The sequence below is a fragment of the Cajanus cajan genome, chromosome 7, assembly GCF_000230855.2.
Source record: "Cajanus cajan strain Asha chromosome 7, NIPB_CcT2T_4, whole genome shotgun sequence".
Classification (NCBI taxonomy): Eukaryota; Viridiplantae; Streptophyta; class Magnoliopsida; order Fabales; family Fabaceae; genus Cajanus; species Cajanus cajan.
Window position 1 is genome coordinate 1,286,340 of NC_138523.1, and position 20,047 is coordinate 1,306,386.

Consider the following 20,047-nt stretch of genomic DNA (forward strand, 5'->3'; position numbering starts at 1 on the left):
TAATTTGCTTTCAAGATATTGTCTAATGTCACGACACATTATTTTTTACAAATATTTTCTAATATATAATAAATACTTAACCCGAAGAATGTATACACAAGTTATAAATACACAAATGGTTTTCTTAGTCTTGAGTTAGATGCATTTTGGAAACCTACAATATTTGGAAGTGACTGAATGCATACAAAATCGGTATTTCTCCCCATTAAGTATAAATGAAGACAGCTTACAAGCGGCGTTTATGTTGTCTCTCTCTTATTCTGCCTCAGTCCAAGTGCGAGAGAGTTAGTGTAAAGGATAAGCTGAAAAATCATGGCCTCTCTATGTTCCTTCACCGCTTCTTCTTTCTCTTCTCAATGCGACAACGTTTCCCTTTCTCACCCTCTCAAACCATCGTTGCCTCTCACCAACTCCTTCACACTTCCAAGGAACATGAAGAAGAAGAAGAGCGGTGCGAGAACGAGGCCTCTGTTTTGCGCATTCAAAAACGCCGCGTTGCAGTACAGGAACATCGGCGACTCCGACCTCAACATAAGCGAAATCACTCTTGGTACTGTAAGTTATGTTTTTCTTATTCATTCCTTTCCGCACAAAACGACGACGTTGCTGTTCTTATTATCGGTTGTTTCTCTCATTTGCGTTCTGGTTGGTTTCAGATGACCTTTGGGGAGCAAAACAAGGAGAAAGAAGCTCACGACATTCTTCATTACGCTTTTGACCGTGGCATCAACGCTCTCGATACTTCTGAGGCCGTAAGTTCTTCCAATCTTAATCTGCATTTGCCAGGCATGCTGAAATCTTGCTGAAATGTTTAGTTTTTTCTTCTTCTTTCAATTATTTAGATAATAATCGTTTTCGTGTGTGTGCATGGTGATGTATCTGCGGAGAGCTTGAGGCGAGATGAGTGGATTTTTTCAATACAATCATATGCTCATGCACAATATTATTTTAATTAAAGTTTTTAATTTTAAGTTTTAACAGTCCATTTCGACTATGTGGTTGAGATTCGATCCTTTTATATATATATGGGCGTGTGAATCATACTGAGAGCGTGAGAGGAGTGAGTCTCGACCAAGTAATTCAAATGGATTGTTAAAATTTAAACAGTGCTGACTTTTTAAAATCACTCATAGGAGAAAAATAAAACGGAAAAATGAAACAAAAAAAATTATCTTCAAAAGCTAAAATTAGCTTATGGATAAGTTAATTTATGGAAGTAAGTTCTCTCATTGCTTCTTCAAAATGTGTTTTTTGCATAAGTTAATTGTAGCTTATGAAGAAGTTTATTTTATTTTTCTTCTCTTAGAAATGCTTACAGTGAATTTTATCTGAATAAGCATGTATGATAGTATAGCAGAGATTAACTTCTCTCACCTCTCACATTATATATAGAGGGAAAGGTGTGCTATGAATGCACAATGCACTCTTGAACACACTTCTTCTGACACACTCTCTTTTATCTCCTTTATTGGGCTAAATTTATTGATAAATCCAAAATCACAATTAAGGTTTGATTAAATAAGGAACGAGACTCAGCCACACAATTCAGTGATTTTTAACAAATTTCAACTAATAGTATAGTACTATAGTGTATTAAAAGAGTGTGTTGCTAGTATTTCTCCTACACACACATATTATTTTGCAGAAAACCCTTCTTGGAGATTAAATGCAAAGACAAGGACCGATGCCACTGTCCAAAAAACAAATTCAAAGGCAAGAAGTTCAAATCTCACTTCAAGAAGAAGAAGTATAAAAAACCTTATAGGTTTTTTAAGGAGACTAGAGGGAAAAAACCAGGTCAAAGATGTTACATCTGTGGGAAAAAGGGACATTTTGCTAGGTCCTGCCCAAACAAAGTTCAAAAAGCCATAAAGATGATTACATCTTTACATCTAAATGACCGAGATGAAGTAGAATCTCTCTACTCAGAACAAAGCTCTGCAGATGAAGATACTGCATTTGCTCTACAAGATTCTTTCTCAGATGACTCTAGCAGTGATACAGATAGTCAAGAGGAAGAACCAATTCCTATCTTCGCTGTCAATCAATTTGACAGTATGACAACTGTTGTTCCTTCACACCCCAATGTGAAAATTGAAATCCTACCATCTAAGTATGAAAAGCCTATCAAAGTTATAGGCTTTCTTGATACAGGAGCATCAAAGACAATGATGAACCCAAAAATCTTGCCACCTCATTTCTGGAGAAAGGAAGATACCTTCTTTATAGCTGCTGATGGAAAAACCTTCAAAACAGAGGTCATTTCCCAAGCACCAGTAGGTATTCGTCTCTTCAAAGACTACATAATTTGGTCTAAAGTCGTTGGAACTCAGTTACCCAACAAAGATATCCTAATTGGAATGGATGTCTTCAGTCAAGCACATAAGCTACTCATTCATCCAAGTGGACTTAGATTCAAAGGAGAATTCAAGCCTTTCGTGCCAACTAGTAAGCTATATTCTCTTTCTGAAGCTCCGCCAGAATTAGAAGAAATCAAGATACAATTGAGGTCTTTATGTTCTGATAATCATAAAGATTTCACTCATCCAAATCCACTCTGGAAAAATCCTGATTTCTTTATACAACTGCCATTCAAGCTAAACGAGGATGTAAATCCCACAAAAGCATCCCATCCAGACATGTCTCCGTCTGATCTTAAATTAGCCAAACAAGAATGTCAAGAACTGCTTAGACAAGGCCTCATAGAACAGACAACTTCAAATTGGGCATGTCTGATAAGTGCTCAAATTGCATATTTTTATGCTTAATTTGGCACTCTTTATGGGAGAGATGTAAGTAATTTTGGTTGTATTTGACCCTCCAAATAGATGAACTAAGATTAATCTAAGGAGTTACAAGAATGTAGTTTCTTTGGCTGAAAATATTTCCTTTTTGTGTAGGTTTTGATGAAGTTGGAAATCCAAGGCTATAGCCCCAAAGCCAAAGCTGCAGCCATGAATCCTGAACCAAAAAGAAGTGTTCCAGAGAGTTAAGGCTATAGCTCTAGAGCCAAAGCTGCAGCCTCGAAACAAAGAGGTATTCCAGAGAGTTGAAGCTTTAGCCATGAAACCAGAGCTCCAGCCTTGGAACATTTTGGGCAGTCCAGAAATTCAGAGCTACAGCCACCAATCCAGAGCTGCAGCCTTGGGTTAAAAATCGCAACTTTCCCTTAGACAGAACCTATTTTAGGGCACGAAAGGAAGGAAAAAGGGGGACCGGACAGAAACAGAAAAACAAAAAGAAAAATAGAGAGAAAGATCACCCAGGAGAAGAGGAGAGCTTGAAGATTAGACTTGAAGATTGGCTTGCTTGGGAACGAGGATCCATCTTCATTTCTTCTCTTCTATTGTGTAATCTCATCTTGTTATTTGCTATGGCCCTCACCATGAGTGGCTAGTTTCTCTTGGGTTGGATTCAATGTAACTACTAACTCTATTTCTTCTTAGATCTATATGATATTCAGTTCTATTACTTGTATTTGATTCTTCTCTTAATGCTTAATCCGGTTTGATCACCCGTTTTATGATTTTAGGTTTTTGAACTTTGTTGGGAAACATTTTCAAAACCTGAACTGAATCATTCACCTAATAATCTCTTGTTCTAGGAATAGACTTGATTTTATTAGCCATTTTGGTTCAAGTTATTGTCTTAATGCAAGGTGTTAATCTTAAATCATAGAGGAATCATGTTTAGGGTTAACCACCTTAGGGCTCAATTTTGAGGAATCTGGTTGAGCTAATTATTGAACATGGAAGTGATAGAAGTGGAATCATATTTATCTGATGAAGATTAAAAGAATTAGAAAGTACATTTGAATCCAATCTCTTTCTCATATAAGGTTTTCTGTTACATTCATTCTGTTATTTTAATTGCTCTAATTTAAACTTAAATCAATATTTCACTCATGTTCTCCGCAAACAAGAAAGGAAATTACTAGTATCACCAAATCCCTAAGGACGATATCAAATTACTATAACGAAGCTTGGTCCGCTTGCCAAGAGTAAAAAAATCCTTCACCAATGTCCATCTTTCTATGTAGAGAAAAGATCAGAAAGACTCAGGGGAAAGAAGAGATTAGTCGTTGACTACAAACCTCTTAACCATTTCTTGAAAGATGACAAGTTTCCTTTACCCAAGACATCCACCCTACCTATCTTGCTGAAAGAATAAAAAATCTTCTCTAAATTTGATCTCAAATCTGGATTCTGGCAGTTAGGAGTTAAACCCAGCGAAAGACATAAGACAACTTTTTGCATACCCAATGCCCAGTATCAATACTTTATTATAATTTTTACATAAAGACACAATCAGCTTATAATATTCTGATAAATCCAGATAAGGCAGATTTTTTATTCTTGACTTTATTAGAATGGTTTTCACCTCTTCCGTGGTGGAGAAATGAGTTAAAAAAGGTTCTTGACTTCCAAAGAAATCAAATGGGACAGACCAAAAAACAATGTGAGTCCTTAACCTTCATAGCCATCATCAGCCGTCCTTATTTCCAGAAACCCACAGGACAGCTATGGTCAAAAAATGAAGCATATTTCTGGGGAACCTTTGAAGCATATTCTCCAGATCAAAGTTACAAGACACAGTTAATCAACCATCTCAAGGAAGTAAAGATCCAACACAAGAGTCAAAATGAAGCCAGCTCATCACACAGTCGTCTAGTCCCTTCTCAGACTAGCCATCAGGGTATCAATACTTTCATGAGCAGAACTGAATACTACGTGCCTGATGAACAGACAGCAAATGATCTAGGAAACGACGAAGATTTCTACTACACTGAATTGATGATGCACAGCTATTCGGATTCAGATGCTTCAGATCCGAATCTCTCTCCTAGTCACGAGCCCATCATCAAAAGAGGATAGGAATCTACTTTTCGTACAAGATGCCTGCCATCCGCACCATGTTTGCCACTAGTGGTGTAATATGTGTGTACGATAGCTTGTATTTTATATGAGTCATGACCATGTAGGTCCTTTGTTTGTACTCATTCTTATCGTCTGAGTCATAATAATCTGTCTGATTGTATGAGGCACACCCCACGAGGGTCCTTTACTGAAAGCATCTTTTAGTCAGCCAATTAGAATTGGCCCATGTGTAAAATGTTCGTAGTTGGTAAGTCATATGAGATCCCCTCCAAGTCTATATAAGGAGGCACTCTTTTCGTCTGTAACCAAGTCGAGTTTGAATAAAAACTTCTTTGTGTTTACTAAAAAAAAAAAAAAAAAAGTCGAGTTTGAATAAAAACTTCTTTGTGTTTACTACTCATGGATTGCTAAACCTCTCTTCCTCTCTTTCGAAAGCTCTTGATCCTATTATGATATTATGTTCTTAGTAGCTAAGCAAGTATGCTCTATACTCGCTTCTTTATGAGGATCTTGTGTAACAGAACGCTTTGAAATCTTGATCTAGTATTTTCCGGTCCTTAGGATTTATGATAAGTTTGTTTGATATACGACAGAGGCTGAAAATAGTAGGCGAGGGATGCCGAACAAGTAAGCGAATTTCTTATATTAGGCAAATGGCTCATTTGTCTCTAAGGCTCCCGATATGTTGGTAGTGATATTGGGTCAGATTTATACTAGTTTTACAACACTTGTACTTGACCTAAAATGTGATCTTGATTATTAATACAAACTGGAGTGTTATACATTTTGAATATTTACCTGATGTGCAAGCAGACAAATTGCAGTTTCTTGAGGCAGAGGACTAAAATGTTTGAACTATTTTCTAAATATATGATGTTGTGCTTCATTATAGGCCAGATCGATATGTTGCATTGTTTGGTGAGTTTTTCTATGATTCTTCAAACTGGAGGTCCAGTGTGCCGTTTGTTGAGCAGTTGCAAGCTTTTCAAGAACTTATCAATGAAGGAAAGGTGGTTGATTTCTTTCAATTTATTTTATGGTTAAGCTTTTTCCAGATTTCTAAAGAGTTCTAATGATTTATGTTGGTTTTGGCTTGGAGAAACTGAGCAGGGTTTTGTATTTGCTAAATATTTTTATTCCAACTGAAGTTATTGATATTTACTATTATACTTGTAATTTGTAACTTTCTTTTGCTAAGTTTTAGTGCATGCTTGATGGAGAAATGCAGTTTGGGAGTGGTAGAATAAATTGTTTGTCTCTCAGTTTTTGATTGGACAAGAGGGATGAGATGGCCATATCACTTTTATAGATTACTTTGCTTTCAAGTGTCTCATCATATTACAAGCCTGTAAATGAAGACAAACTATTTTACTTCTCTCAATGGTCAGTATAAACCCATAACCTTCCAGTCCAATCAAGCTAGGATTGAATGTCTCCTCTCCTTATTTTTTCATGACATTTGTGGCAATTGTAATGTGAAATTCGAATATTCTGATCACAATATCATGTTTACTCTCTTATGCATGTGAAAGGGATTCAGTTTCTTGAGATTTCTATGTGCACCAGGTACGCTACATAGGTGTTTCAAATGAGACTTCATATGGAGTGATGGAGTTTGTCCATGCAGCTAAAGTTGGAGGCCTTCCAAAGATTGTCAGTATCCAAAACAGCTACAGCTTGCTTGTTAGATGTCGTTTTGAAGGTGAGATTCTGGCAATTAGTCAAGTCCCATTATTTTGACTTAATATTTTTCTTGCTTTGTGATACAAAGTTGCTTCTACTATATAATTTGAGATTTTTGAAATAGCTGTGCTAGTTTTTCACCATATATTACATGGTGCCTTATAAATTGTTGCTCCTAAAGAGTTAAAAAGATACAAAGTATTTTAGTCATTCTTGCTTTTAAGGATCTTTTTCTGGTAAAAGAATCCCAATTTACCCCCTCAAACTTTTGGTCATGTGCCATTTGTGTAACGACCCGGCTGGTCACTACACACTGTATAGCACACTAAAACACCAGACAGATAGAACAAGTATATAAATATAGGATCTAGAATATATAAATATACAAGATTCCAGTCTGACTAGAGTTAAAGTGTACCAAGGAAAATTACAACCAAATGCTACTATCCCAAGTAGCTACAAGCAAAATATCCACACAAGCAAATTAACTCCAAAGTCCGCCGGAGACTCATCCCAAGAAGCCCACCTATTCCTGCTCTGCTCCCATACATAGTATGATCATCGCAGTTCCAACCACATGGAAAACATGCAAGGGTAAGCTAGTATTCTTTTAAAATCAATCAAAACATACTAGTAAAGGATTAGCAATGTAAATAAATTCATCGTTATAATTATCAACACATCTGCACAGCTTATATTGCTCAACAACATCAGCACCGTAATGCGGTTATATCAACACTGCTTAGTAGCAGCAATAGCACCACTCTAGTGGCTATAACAACACCGACTTAGCGGCAACAACAACACCACTCTAGTGGCTATAACAACACCGACTTAGCGGCAACAACAGCACCACTCTAGTGGCTATAACAACACCGACTTAGCGGCAACAACAGCACCACTCTAGTGGCTATAACAACACCGACTTAGCGGCAACAACAGCACCACAATAGTGGCTAATAACAACACCGACTTAGCGGCAACAACAGCACCACAATAGTGGCTAATAACAACACCGACTTAGCGGCAACAACAGCACCACAATAGTGGCTAATAACAGCAGCAACAACACCACCTCAAGTGGGTATAATCAGCATACAGTTCAGCATTATATAGTACAGCAAATCAGCATACAACACAGCTAAGTAGTATTCAACACAACTTACTACTCATAACTCAGTTCAACATCTTTATAGTACAATACTGTTAAAAATCAACATATAATTCAGCTCGACTCAACAACAAAATTTGACACAGTTCAAAAATATTCATTTATTATTAGTCATCAAACAATTAATAATTTCAAAAACTAACTTCCCTTACTTGGATAATCCTGAACCAAAACTCGGGCAGAACCTCCTCCTCTCTCTTCCTTAGATAGGAACCGAAATTTGAGCAGAACCTCCTCCTCTTTCTCCTCTTTTCTTTATTCTGACAGAACCACCTCTACCGGATTCCTCTTCCTCTTTCTCCTCCTTTCCTTTCCTCCCTCTTTCTCTAAGGATTTTCTCTTCCCAAGGTATGATTTTTCATAACTCCCCAAGCCCCTATTTATAGCAATTCTGGCTCACCTACCCGGTACGGCCGTTCCAAAAATCGGAACGCCCGTTCTGGGCTCGAAAAATCTACGCAATTTTTTTGAACTGGAACGGCCCGTTCCAAAACCGGAACGGCCCGTTCCCAATTCCAGCAGAACGGCCCGTACTCCTTTTGAAACGGCCTGTTCTCCCTTTAGAACGGCCCGTTTCACAATCAGAACGGCCCGTTCTCCTTGTCGGAACGGCCGTTCTGAGCCCGTTCTCAATCAAGATTTTTAGTAAAATTTTAAAGCTTGGAACGGCCCGTTTTGCTTTTGGAACGGCCCGTTCCAAGTTACCAAAACACCCTTCAAACTTTTTGAAAATTGCGAAAATGCCATCAATAATTACAATAATACCCCTATACCTTTATAAAATTCACAAAAATGCCATTTTAATAATAAATAATAATAATAATAAAAAAATAAGGTATTACAATTCTCCCCAACAACAAAAATTTTCGTCCTCGAAAATTCACTTACTTAGAAGAGATATGGGTACTGTTCACTGAACTGACTTTCTACTTCCCAAGTTGCCTCACCCGTAGTTGCATCCCAAAGAATTTTCACCAATTTTATGGACTTGCCACGAAGCTCCTTCAACTTATGATCAATTATAGCTACCGGTTTCTTTTCATAAGTCAGATTCTCCTTCACCTGCACCTCATCCATCTCCACCACATGACTCGGGTCATGAACATACTTCCTCAGCTGGGACACATGAAATACATCGTGTAGGTTTGAAAGAGACGGTGGCAAAGCCAACCGATAAGCAACCGGACCCACACGCTGTATTATTTGATAGGGACCCACGAATCTTGGTGTTAACTTCCGAGTCTTCAGCGCTCTACCCACACCAGAAGTCGGAGTCACCTTCAGAAACACATGTTCCCCCTCAGCAAACTCTAAAGGCTTACGCCTTTTGTCAGCATATGATTTCTGCCTACTCTGGGCAGTCCTCATTTTCTCCTGAATCATCTTCACCTTTTCAGTAGTCTGTAGGATCAACTCCGGTCCCACAACCACTGACTCACCATCCTGATACCAGCACAGAGGAGTCCTACATCTCCTGCCATATAAGGCTTCAAACGGCGCCATCCCAATACTAGCATGGAAACTGTTGTTGTAAGTAAACTCCACAAGCGGTAATACTTCCTCCCAACTACCCAAGTGATCTAACATACAAGCCCTCAGCAGATCCTCCAAGGACTGGATTGTCCTCTCTGACTGACCATCCGTCTGTGGATGATAAGCAGAACTCAGCTTCAGCTTTGTGCCTAAAGCTCGGTGTAGACTCTGCCAGAATCTGGAAGTGAACCTCGGATCTCGGTCGGAAATAATACTGGAAGGCACCCCGTGCAACCGAACTATCTCCCTTATATACAACTGCGTCAGCTTCTCTAAGGACCACTTGATGTTGACAGGCAAGAAATGCGCACACTTGGTCAACCGATCAACAATCACCCAGATAGCATCACTATTCCTAGATGACCTAGGCAACCTCACGATGAAATCCATAGTAATGCTATCCCATTTCCATTCGGGAGTCTCAATCTGTTGCATTAACCCACTAGGCTTTTGATGTTCAACCTTTGCCTTCTGACAGGTTAAACAGGCCGCCACATACTCAGCTATCTCTCTCTTCATACCAGACCACCAGAAAGTCTTCTTGAGGTCTTGGTACATCTTAGTCATACCTGGATGTATGCTAAGTTTGCTCTTGTGACCTTCCTCTAGCACAGCTCTCCTTAGCTCAGCATCCTGAGGTAGGCAAATCCTGCCTCTGAACCTTAAGATCCCATCCTCTCCCAGCTCAAAGCCTACAGCTTTATCGGTACCCAACATCCCAAGAAGCTTCACCAGTTCGGTGTCTTGCAACTGCTTAAGTCCAACTTGCCTCAAGAACTCATTAGTTATGGTAACTGCCCCACAACTAATGTGATCCTGAGCTAACTCCACACAGAGATTCAAATCTCTGAACTTCTCAATCAACTCCAGCTCTCTAATCATCATACTTGTCATGTGGATGGATTTCCTACTCAGCGCATCTGCCACCACATTGGCCTTGCCTGGATGATACATCAACTGAAAATCAAAATCCTTCAGAAACTCCATCCACCGCCTCTGTCTCATGTTCAGCTCCTTCTGATCAAACAGATACTTCAGACTTTTGTGATCACTGAAGACACTGAATCGAGCTCCATACAAGTAATGCCTCCAAGTCTTTAAGGCAAACACCACAGCTGCTAACTCCAGATCATGAGTGGGATAGTTCCTCTCATGAGTTTTCAGTTGCCTTGAAGCATACGCCACTACTTTCCCGTTTTGCATCAACACACACCCCAGACCCTGATGAGAAGCATCACAGTACACATCAAAAGGCTCACCAGAATTCGGTAACACCAACACAGGAGAAGTAGTCAACCTTCTCTTCAACTCCTCAAAGCTCCGTTCACAGGCATCTGTCCAAATAAACGGCTGCTCCTTCCTCGTCAACTGGGTCAGAGGCGCTACTATCCTAGAGAATCCTTCAATGAACCTCCGATAGTAACCCGCTAAGCCCACAAAGCTCCGTATATCCGTGACGGTCCTCGGGCGTTCCCACTGCAATACCGACTCCACCTTAGCCGGATCAACAGCAATCCCCTTAGCTGAAATCACGTGGCCCAAGAACTTCACCTCATCCAACCAGAACTCACATTTTGAAAGCTTAGCATACAATTGCTTCGTTTTCAAAATCTCCAACACTGTCCTCAAGTGCTCTCCATGTTCCTCCGGGGTCCTTGAATAAACTAAGATATCATCAATAAACACTACCACGAATTTATCCAAGAACGGCCGGAAGATCCTGTTCATGTAGTCCATGAACACAGCGGGGGCGTTGGTCACACCGAACGGCATCACAACATATTCATAGTGACCATACCTAGTCCTGAAAGCAGTCTTCGGTATGTCACCCTCCTTCACCCTAATCTGGTGATATCCTGACCTCAAGTCAATCTTAGAAAACACCGTCGCGCCCCTCAATTGATCCATTAAGTCATCTATCCGGGGAAGTGGATATTTGTTCTTAATGGTCAATTTGTTCAGCTGCCGGTAATCAACACACAGTCGACTACCCCCATCCTTCTTCTTTACCAACAACACAGGAGCACCCCACGGCGAAACACTCGGTCGTACCAACTGCTTTTCCAATAAGTCCTCCAACTGATCTTTCAGCTCAGCCAGCTCAGCAGGAGCCATCCTATAGGGAGCTACTGACACTGGTCCCGCACTTGGAACCAGGTCAATGCTGAACTCCATCTCCCTAACAGGAGGCAATCCAGGCACCTCGTCAGGGAACACCTCGGTATACTCCTTCACCACATCGATACCAGCTAAGATCCTCTCGGTCTCCACACTCGTGGTAGCAAGCAGAAGACAGCACTCTGCCCCATCCCTCAGCAAGGACTCAGCTTGAACAGCTGAGATCAACAGCTCATCCTCCTCTTGAGGGAAGATTAACCGCCTATTGGCACAGTCTATAAGGATGCGATTGGCAGACAACCAATCCATCCCTAAGATTATGTCAATATCCACCAAAGGTAAACAAATCAAGTTCACCTTGTACTTCTTCTCATACACCACAATTGGACAACCCACGCACAATTCAGAAGCAATCACAGAAGTAGAAGCGGGCGTCAACACAAGTAGTCTCAACCCCAACTCACACACAGGCACACCCAACAAAGCAGCACATGCATATGATATAAATGAATGCGTAGCACCAGAGTCAAATAAAATCATCACATCCTTACCAGCGGCCTTGCCCTTCCCCTTCACAAGATCAGAAGAAGTCGAAGCCTCAGCACCTGTCAAAGTAAATACCCTACCAGCAGTAGTAGGTCTGTCACCCCTCTGTGTATCAGCTCTCTGTGCACCACTCCTCTGAGTATCAGCCCTCTGTACATTACTCCTCTGAGTGCTCCTCTCTGGTCTATCCCCCGTAGGACAATTTGCCGATTCGTGGCCCATCTGATGACATCTGAAGCAACGGTTCTCCGTGTGCGGACAGTCCCTGATAAAGTGGGGCCCAGCACACCTGAAACATCTCAGAGTGGCACCTCCACTCTGTCTATCTCCACTAGCAGCACTGAAAGATTGCCTATAAACAGAACCCCCTCGCTGTGGTTGGGGCCTGTCATATGGTTTCCTCTGACTCTCACCCTTCTTGGACCCATATGGTCCTCCAATAGTCCTTACAGTACGGTTGCTACCTTCCAACTGCTCAACCACCTTCGCCTTCTCCACTAAGGCTGGGAACTCCGTGATGGCCATAGGCACCACCATCCTCTTCAGCTCATATCTCAATCCATCTGCAAATTTCCTGCATTTCCAAGCCTCAGGCATAACCTGCGGATAAAAACGGGCCAGGTGCTCGAATTTTATCGCATACTCAGAAACTGTCATCCCACCCTGATGCAGTCGCATAAATTCAACCTCCTTGGCGTGCCTTACACTGTCAGGAAAGTATTTCTCCATGAACACTGTCCTGAAACACTCCCAGTCAACGGTAACTCCTCTAGCAACAAGCATCTGATAGGTGCCTCTCCACCAATGCTCAGCTTCTCCCACAAGCATGTACACAGCATATGCTAACCTCCTCTCTGGAGGACATCCCAATACGGTAAAGATCTTCTCTAATTCACGGATCCAGCGGTCAGCTACCTCTGAATCCCCATCCCCAGTAAACTGCGGAGGGTTACACTTTCGGAACTCAGCAAGATCCCGGCTCTCCTGTGACCCTGCAGGTCTTGCTGCACTAACTGCAGCTCTCTCAACCTCCATCCTAGCTAAATAGGTATTTTGTTGTTGCATAGCCATGGCCAACATCTCGAGGGCACGGGCTATCTGCTCATTTGTCCTAGTCATCTTCTACAAAGATAACAACTTCTTTAGTAAACAGTAACTAAGCCACACAAGCACAACAAATCACTACAACAATTAACACAACAATCAACACAACAAGACAACACAACACAGAGTTTAGCACAACAAAAGCCTAAAGGAACCACCCCCAAAGAGTGTCCATTAGACTCGAACTGCTCTGATACCATTAAGTGTAACGACCCGGCTGGTCACTACACACTGTATAGCACACTAAAACACCAGACAGATAGAACAAGTATATAAATATAGGATCTAGAATATATAAATATACAAGATTCCAGTCTGACTAGAGTTAAAGTGTACCAAGGAAAATTACAACCAAATGCTACTATCCCAAGTAGCTACAAGCAAAATATCCACACAAGCAAATTAACTCCAAAGTCCGCCGGAGACTCATCCCAAGAAGCCCACCTATTCCTGCTCTGCTCCCATACATAGTATGATCATCGCAGTTCCAACCACATGGAAAACATGCAAGGGTAAGCTAGTATTCTTTTAAAATCAATCAAAACATACTAGTAAAGGATTAGCAATGTAAATAAATTCATCGTTATAATTATCAACACATCTGCACAGCTTATATTGCTCAACAACATCAGCACCGTAATGCGGTTATATCAACACTGCTTAGTAGCAGCAATAGCACCACTCTAGTGGCTATAACAACACCGACTTAGCGGCAACAACAACACCACTCTAGTGGCTATAACAACACCGACTTAGCGGCAACAACAGCACCACTCTAGTGGCTATAACAACACCGACTTAGCGGCAACAACAGCACCACAATAGTGGCTAATAACAACACCGACTTAGCGGCAACAACAGCACCACAATAGTGGCTAATAACAGCAGCAACAACACCACCTCAAGTGGGTATAATCAGCATACAGTTCAGCATTATATAGTACAGCAAATCAGCATACAACACAGCTAAGTAGTATTCAACACAACTTACTACTCATAACTCAGTTCAACATCTTTATAGTACAATACTGTTAAAAATCAACATATAATTCAGCTCGACTCAACAACAAAATTTGACACAGTTCAAAAATATTCATTTATTATTAGTCATCAAACAATTAATAATTTCAAAAACTAACTTCCCTTACTTGGATAATCCTGAACCAAAACTCGGGCAGAACCTCCTCCTCTCTCTTCCTTAGATAGGAACCGAAATTTGAGCAGAACCTCCTCCTCTTTCTCCTCTTTTCTTTATTCTGACAGAACCACCTCTACCGGATTCCTCTTCCTCTTTCTCCTCCTTTCCTTTCCTCCCTCTTTCTCTAAGGATTTTCTCTTCCCAAGGTATGATTTTTCATAACTCCCCAAGCCCCTATTTATAGCAATTCTGGCTCACCTACCCGGTACGGCCGTTCCAAAAATCGGAACGCCCGTTCTGGGCTCGAAAAATCTACGCAATTTTTTTGAACTGGAACGGCCCGTTCCAAAACCGGAACGGCCCGTTCCCAATTCCAGCAGAACGGCCCGTACTCCTTTTGAAACGGCCTGTTCTCCCTTTAGAACGGCCCGTTTCACAATCAGAACGGCCCGTTCTCCTTGTCGGAACGGCCGTTCTGAGCCCGTTCTCAATCAAGATTTTTAGTAAAATTTTAAAGCTTGGAACGGCCCGTTTTGCTTTTGGAACGGCCCGTTCCAAGTTACCAAAACACCCTTCAAACTTTTTGAAAATTGCGAAAATGCCATCAATAATTACAATAATACCCCTATACCTTTATAAAATTCACAAAAATGCCATTTTAATAATAAATAATAATAATAATAAAAAAATAAGGTATTACAATTTGGTCCTTGTTAACTGAGTAACATGACCCTTAAACTTTTTTCAAGTGTGCATTTTAGGCATTCCATCCGATTTTCCATAAACCATAAAACAGAAACCGTCACATTTGTTATACTTGAGTTTAACCCCATTTCCAATGAGAGTTGCTTAAAAATAAAATATTATTTTGTATGCCACGTATGATTTTTAGTTGCTTAAAATTAAAAAGAGTTGCTAATCATTTGTGTGTACATGTAGGGGACCGGGAGAGAATATGAGATATTGAAGAGAGAAAAATATTTGTGAGCTAAGCAATTTTATTTTATTTTTTTATAAGAACTTACATTGCAGTGAAACTTAAATGGTTTGCTTAGATGTGATGTGGCAATAGAGGATCCAATAAAGTAAAGTAAAATAAAATTTGATACATGATTAAACTGAAAGATAATACAATATTCATAACACATGCATGCGGAATAATATGATCTATTTTTATATAAATTATATTAAAGTTTGTGATAAATTTTTTTTCTAAATGTACCTGCTAGCGAGCTGTTGAATCATAAAATTTCTCTTTATCAATGAGAAGAGTACTCCAAGTGTATCCTCTATCAGACTATTAGCTTCTCTTTAATAATGTGAAGATCTTACATGTATCTACATCGAGACCAACCTCTATTTTTCAAACACTTTTAAAAAAATGAAATAAAAAATAAAATGCTTAAAAATTATATGTGAGAAAGGAGGTAGAAGAGATAGTAGAAAAACACATATGCTTTTTGTGCAGTAGAAAGTCATACTTATAACACAATAAAGATCTTCTTTTCCTAAAATTAGAAAACTTGTAACATATTTTATTTTATTTTTTTAAATAAAAAAAATATAAAATAAAAACAATATCAAATATGTATCTTTAAAGGATTGCATCCTAATTTATAAAGATTCATATTTTATTTTGTTTTTCAAATAAAAACAATATCAAATATGTATCTTTAAAGATTTTCATTTCCTCTTATTTATCCGTATAAACAACATTGATCAAGTCTAATACTTTAATCATATATTCTTTATCAACTACTTTTTCCAATTTGAAATTCAAAAATATTTCAAAAAATTTACATTATGTATACTCTAAGTGCTAGCAAAGAATATAATTATATTTCACTTTAAATTATTTAATTTGATCAAATTAAATACTCTTATTCAATCATTAAATGTTAAAATAATTTCTTTTACAGACATTAGAACACTTGTTTGTGTGTGACCCTGTAAGTTCAATACTAAGCTGGTAATAAATTAATCAAATTAATATATTAATCAAGGTAGGCATTTAACAATACTCCTTAACGTCTAGATAGTATGGAGAAATATTTTACTTTCAAGAAGTTAGAAAAACATAATATTTTTCTTCCATCATTACAACTTTAGTTAACTATAGAGTATGATATTATCGTCAAACTCCATTAAGTTAACCTATCACGACTGAATTAAGAAATTCATTTCTTCTTTCAATCAATTTTCCTGGTCAAGATATTATTTTATTAATAGAGCTCAAACTCATTATTGAGAGTTGATGAGTTCTTTCCTGATTTATCATTAATTCTACAACCATTTGATCATATCCAATATTCATTCAACTAGTACCCTGAGGCATTAGGTGTCCGAAATTAAAATATAATAAATTACTTGTTAATCATTATGATAATCTCAGGTCAAAGAAAAACATTTAGTTTCTTCTTGAGAAATTTCTATTGACGAATTAAGGTAATGTAAACCATTAAAGATTCTCAATTGAGTTAGTTCAAATGATCATACTCACATATACATCATCTATATATGTAATTAATAAATGAGATGTATTAATCTTTATCCTATAAAGACATTCACATATATATTGATCTATATGGATTTATTGATGTTCCATATACAATAATCCTATGATCAAGAACAATTTAGATTAAAATAATAACAAACTTTTGCTTCTTATTATCATAATCTTTATTATGAAAACAAGTCTAATTTTAATCAAGGACTTTATGTATTTAACAAAATGAAATTAATAACACTTTATCAATTTAAATATGATTACATGATGAATTGGATCTTGAGCATATTTAATTATTCTCCAACATAAACAACATGCATTGTGGATGCTCTAAGTGCCCTTGAACCTAAGTTGGAAGGGATACAATACAATTGAACCTTTCCCATTAAGAAAATTGCAACAAAAATTGTTCACATGATTTTATGATCAAAGTGCATATGACCCTTAGTTGGCAGGGGTAAATTGTACCTTTCCCTTTTCTATGCTTTCAATTATGTGTTTAACTTTTTGTAGTTGATCTTGTGGAAGTTTGCCATCCAAAGAATTGCAATATTGGCTTACTATCCTATTCCCCACTTGGAGGTGGAATACTCACAGGAAAATATATAGACATAAATTCTGAAGCTGCAAAAAGAGGAAGGCTGAACCTCTTCCCTGGCTACATGGAAAGATATAAAAATTTGGCTTCACGGGTGCGCTATATATAATTCTAGTTCTTGTATTTGTAGTTTAGACTATATTTTAAAATATGAGTATATTTGTATAAGTTTCTCTGGAAACATTTATTGGGGAGAAAAATAGGAACAAAATTGAAATAAATTTCTTCATAAGTTAAAACTAGCGTATGTATGAGTTAAAAATAAGATTTTAGAGAAGCTAATAAGAGAGAATTTCTACAATTAGCTTATGCATAAGGTAGTTTCAACTTATGGAGTTTACTTGAATTTTCTTTCTTATTTTTTTCATTTAGAAGTGTATATGGAGAAGTTTATCCAAATAGTCCAGTGATGACAATACTTGAGAATCTCCCTTTCTTTTGTGGCTGGATTTCAGGAAGCTACTATTAAGTATCTTGAGTTGGCCAAGAATCATGGTCTAACTCCTGTTCAGCTTGCACTTGGATTTGCGAGAGATCATCCATTCATGACAAGTACAATTATTGGTGCAACCTCTGTGGACCAGCTAAAAGAGGACATTGATGCTTTTACATCAACTGAGAGACCTTTACCGGCAGAAGTCATGACAGATATTGAAACTGTCTTCAAGAGATACAAAGATCCTGCCATTTTTTAATGATTAAAAATAGAGAGTGAATAAAATAATTGAATTTTAATATATACATTAAAACTAGGATTTACAGTAACTGTCTGCATTCCTTACCTGAATTACAGAAATGTTATTAGGATTTACATTTTTGTTAATTAAGTCTCTAGTATTAACTGGTAGTCATTTTTATGGTTTAGATGACATTCTTACCTTTATTTCACCTCACATGTTGAGTGAAGAAAATATTCAATGCAATTGAAAATGAAAGTTGATAAGACTGGACATTAGAACGAGATTTCTATTATAATCAACCAAATTAATGCCCGCCATATTTTCTGAACATATAGATACATGATACTTATCAATGCATTATATTATTCATATAATATTTTTTTAAAATACTTTTTACAGTATTATATTTTTCTCTCCGACTCTTGTCGTCCGACTTTCTTCGTCTTATTCCATACTTCTCTATCATCTCTCTATTGTACAAATTTACCGTATAAATATATTTACTGTGTAATTAAACTAATGAAATATCAAGATTACATTAGGCACAAGTGAACGGCGTGTGTTGTTTATCTAAATTGTTTAGGATTTGAAGCTTAGTTTTGGGTATAAAAAAGACTATATTGAGATATTAATATTCAACTTGTGTACGCATATGGTTATTGATAGAGATTAATTATTGTTTTAAATATTGAATATTTTGTGCATAAACTAAGGTTAAAAAGATACTAATGAAGTTGAGAATTGGATCACTAGGGACTGGAGTGGTTCTCTTGTCGTGCTTATGCATGGGGAGGGCACCCATTGTGGGGTGTTTCGGCCAATAGATTAAATCAACACCAAAATAGTTTTTGTTCAAAAATGAGATCATATTGGAATTATCCGGTTCATCTTTCGGAACCATATTACATTTGGATATGATAATTTAGTGAATTGAAAACAGTATTTTAAAAGTATATAATTATCTTGAATAAATTTACTATTTTTTATTTTTTTATTTTTATTACTTAAAAAGAATAAGAATTTTCTTGCAAAGATGAGCACGTCATCTTCAAGGCATGCTAATACAATGAGTACTTGGTTCCAGCATGTTTTGTTGTTGGTTTGAAAAGTATTTGACACTCCATCTCATTGAGTACACATTTAATTTGGTCTCTGAAAGATAGTGGAAGTGGCCGATAGATTATTGAAAGATTTTTTTAGCATCTGTCCTAGATTTTAACTCTATTATGCATGTTAGTCATTCCTTTATAATCAATTACTAACTTTATTAGTTTCTTGAATAATTAACAGTTAAGTGTGATGTTGACATTTATTCTCTTTCTAAGTAGATTTTTCTCTTTTTTAATTACCTAATATGAACCATAATATAAAGTTTTTATATTTTTCAATTAATAATGAATACTTTGTCATGTTTAAATATTCTAGTCATAGGTGCTCTAGTTAAAATGGAAAGTTGTTGTTGGGTTTCTAGAATGGTTCTTGCTAAATTAGTTTCTATTGATATAGTTTGAATACATAACAACAGTGAAGGGAAGAATTCCTCCGGATAATTATATTCAATAATAAATATCAGTCTTGTTTGTGAGGAATTACACTATAAAATACAAGAAAATGCAATACAGAATTTAGAAAGTAACAAAGAGAGAGAAAAAGAGGTTCACAAAGTATATTCCCCTTTCTATTGATATAGTTTGAATACATAACAATAGTGAAGGGAAGACTTCCTCCGGATAATTATATTCAATGATAAATATCAGTCTTGTTTGTGAGGAATTACACTATAGAATACAAGAAAATGCAATACAGAATTTAGAAAGTAACAGAGAAAGAAAGAGGAAAAATAGAGAGAAAAAGAGGTTCACAAAGTATATTCCCCTTCACCTCTTCCCCACTACACCTATATTATTACTAACTGTCCCTAAACCGCAAAGGAGCCTGAGTGACACGCTTGCTATGCCTAACCGCATTTTTCTGTCCACTATCCTCTACCATAATAGTTTCATAAGAGTTTTTATAGTTAGACTTTTTTATCTCAACAATCCTTAATTTCTTCATTTGTTTTGGCTACAGCTCTAAGGTTGTAAATTCCAAGT

At 37.6% G+C, this 20,047-nt stretch overlaps 1 protein-coding gene across 3 annotated transcripts; it reads left to right on the forward strand.

Moving 5' to 3' along the window:
• Positions 1–128: 128 nt before the first annotated feature.
• Positions 129–18,125, forward strand: LOC109804670 (uncharacterized). 3 transcript variants are annotated; one of them, XM_029272621.2, is made up of 5 exons: positions 129–555; positions 657–752; positions 6,444–6,579; positions 17,190–17,368; positions 17,730–18,125. In XM_029272621.2, exons 1-5 carry the CDS (start codon positions 313–315, stop codon positions 17,967–17,969), a joined length of 894 nt encoding a protein of 297 aa, XP_029128454.2. In that variant the 5' UTR covers positions 129–312; the 3' UTR covers positions 17,970–18,125. The 3 variants fall into 3 exon arrangements, with proteins under 3 accessions (XP_029128454.2, XP_082915595.1, XP_082915594.1); XM_083059469.1 differs by lacking the exons at positions 6,444–6,579; positions 17,190–17,368; positions 17,730–18,125 and adding exons at positions 1,646–2,792; positions 2,901–5,763 and having other exon boundaries at positions 506–550; XM_083059468.1 differs by lacking the exons at positions 6,444–6,579; positions 17,190–17,368; positions 17,730–18,125 and adding exons at positions 1,646–2,792; positions 2,901–5,763 and having other exon boundaries at positions 513–555.
• The last annotated feature ends 1,922 nt before the right edge of the window (positions 18,126–20,047 follow it).

Coding starts and splice junctions, on each gene's coding strand:
- LOC109804670 (XM_029272621.2), top strand. CDS start 313: ATGGCCTCTCTATGTTCCTTCACCGCTTCTTCTTTCTCTTCTCAATGC. Junction 556..656: donor GCGAAATCACTCTTGGTACT/GTAAGTTATGTT, acceptor GGTTGGTTTCAG/ATGACCTTTGGGGAGCAAAA. Junction 6,580..17,189: donor TGTTAGATGTCGTTTTGAAG/GTGAGATTCTGG, acceptor AACTTTTTGTAG/TTGATCTTGTGGAAGTTTGC.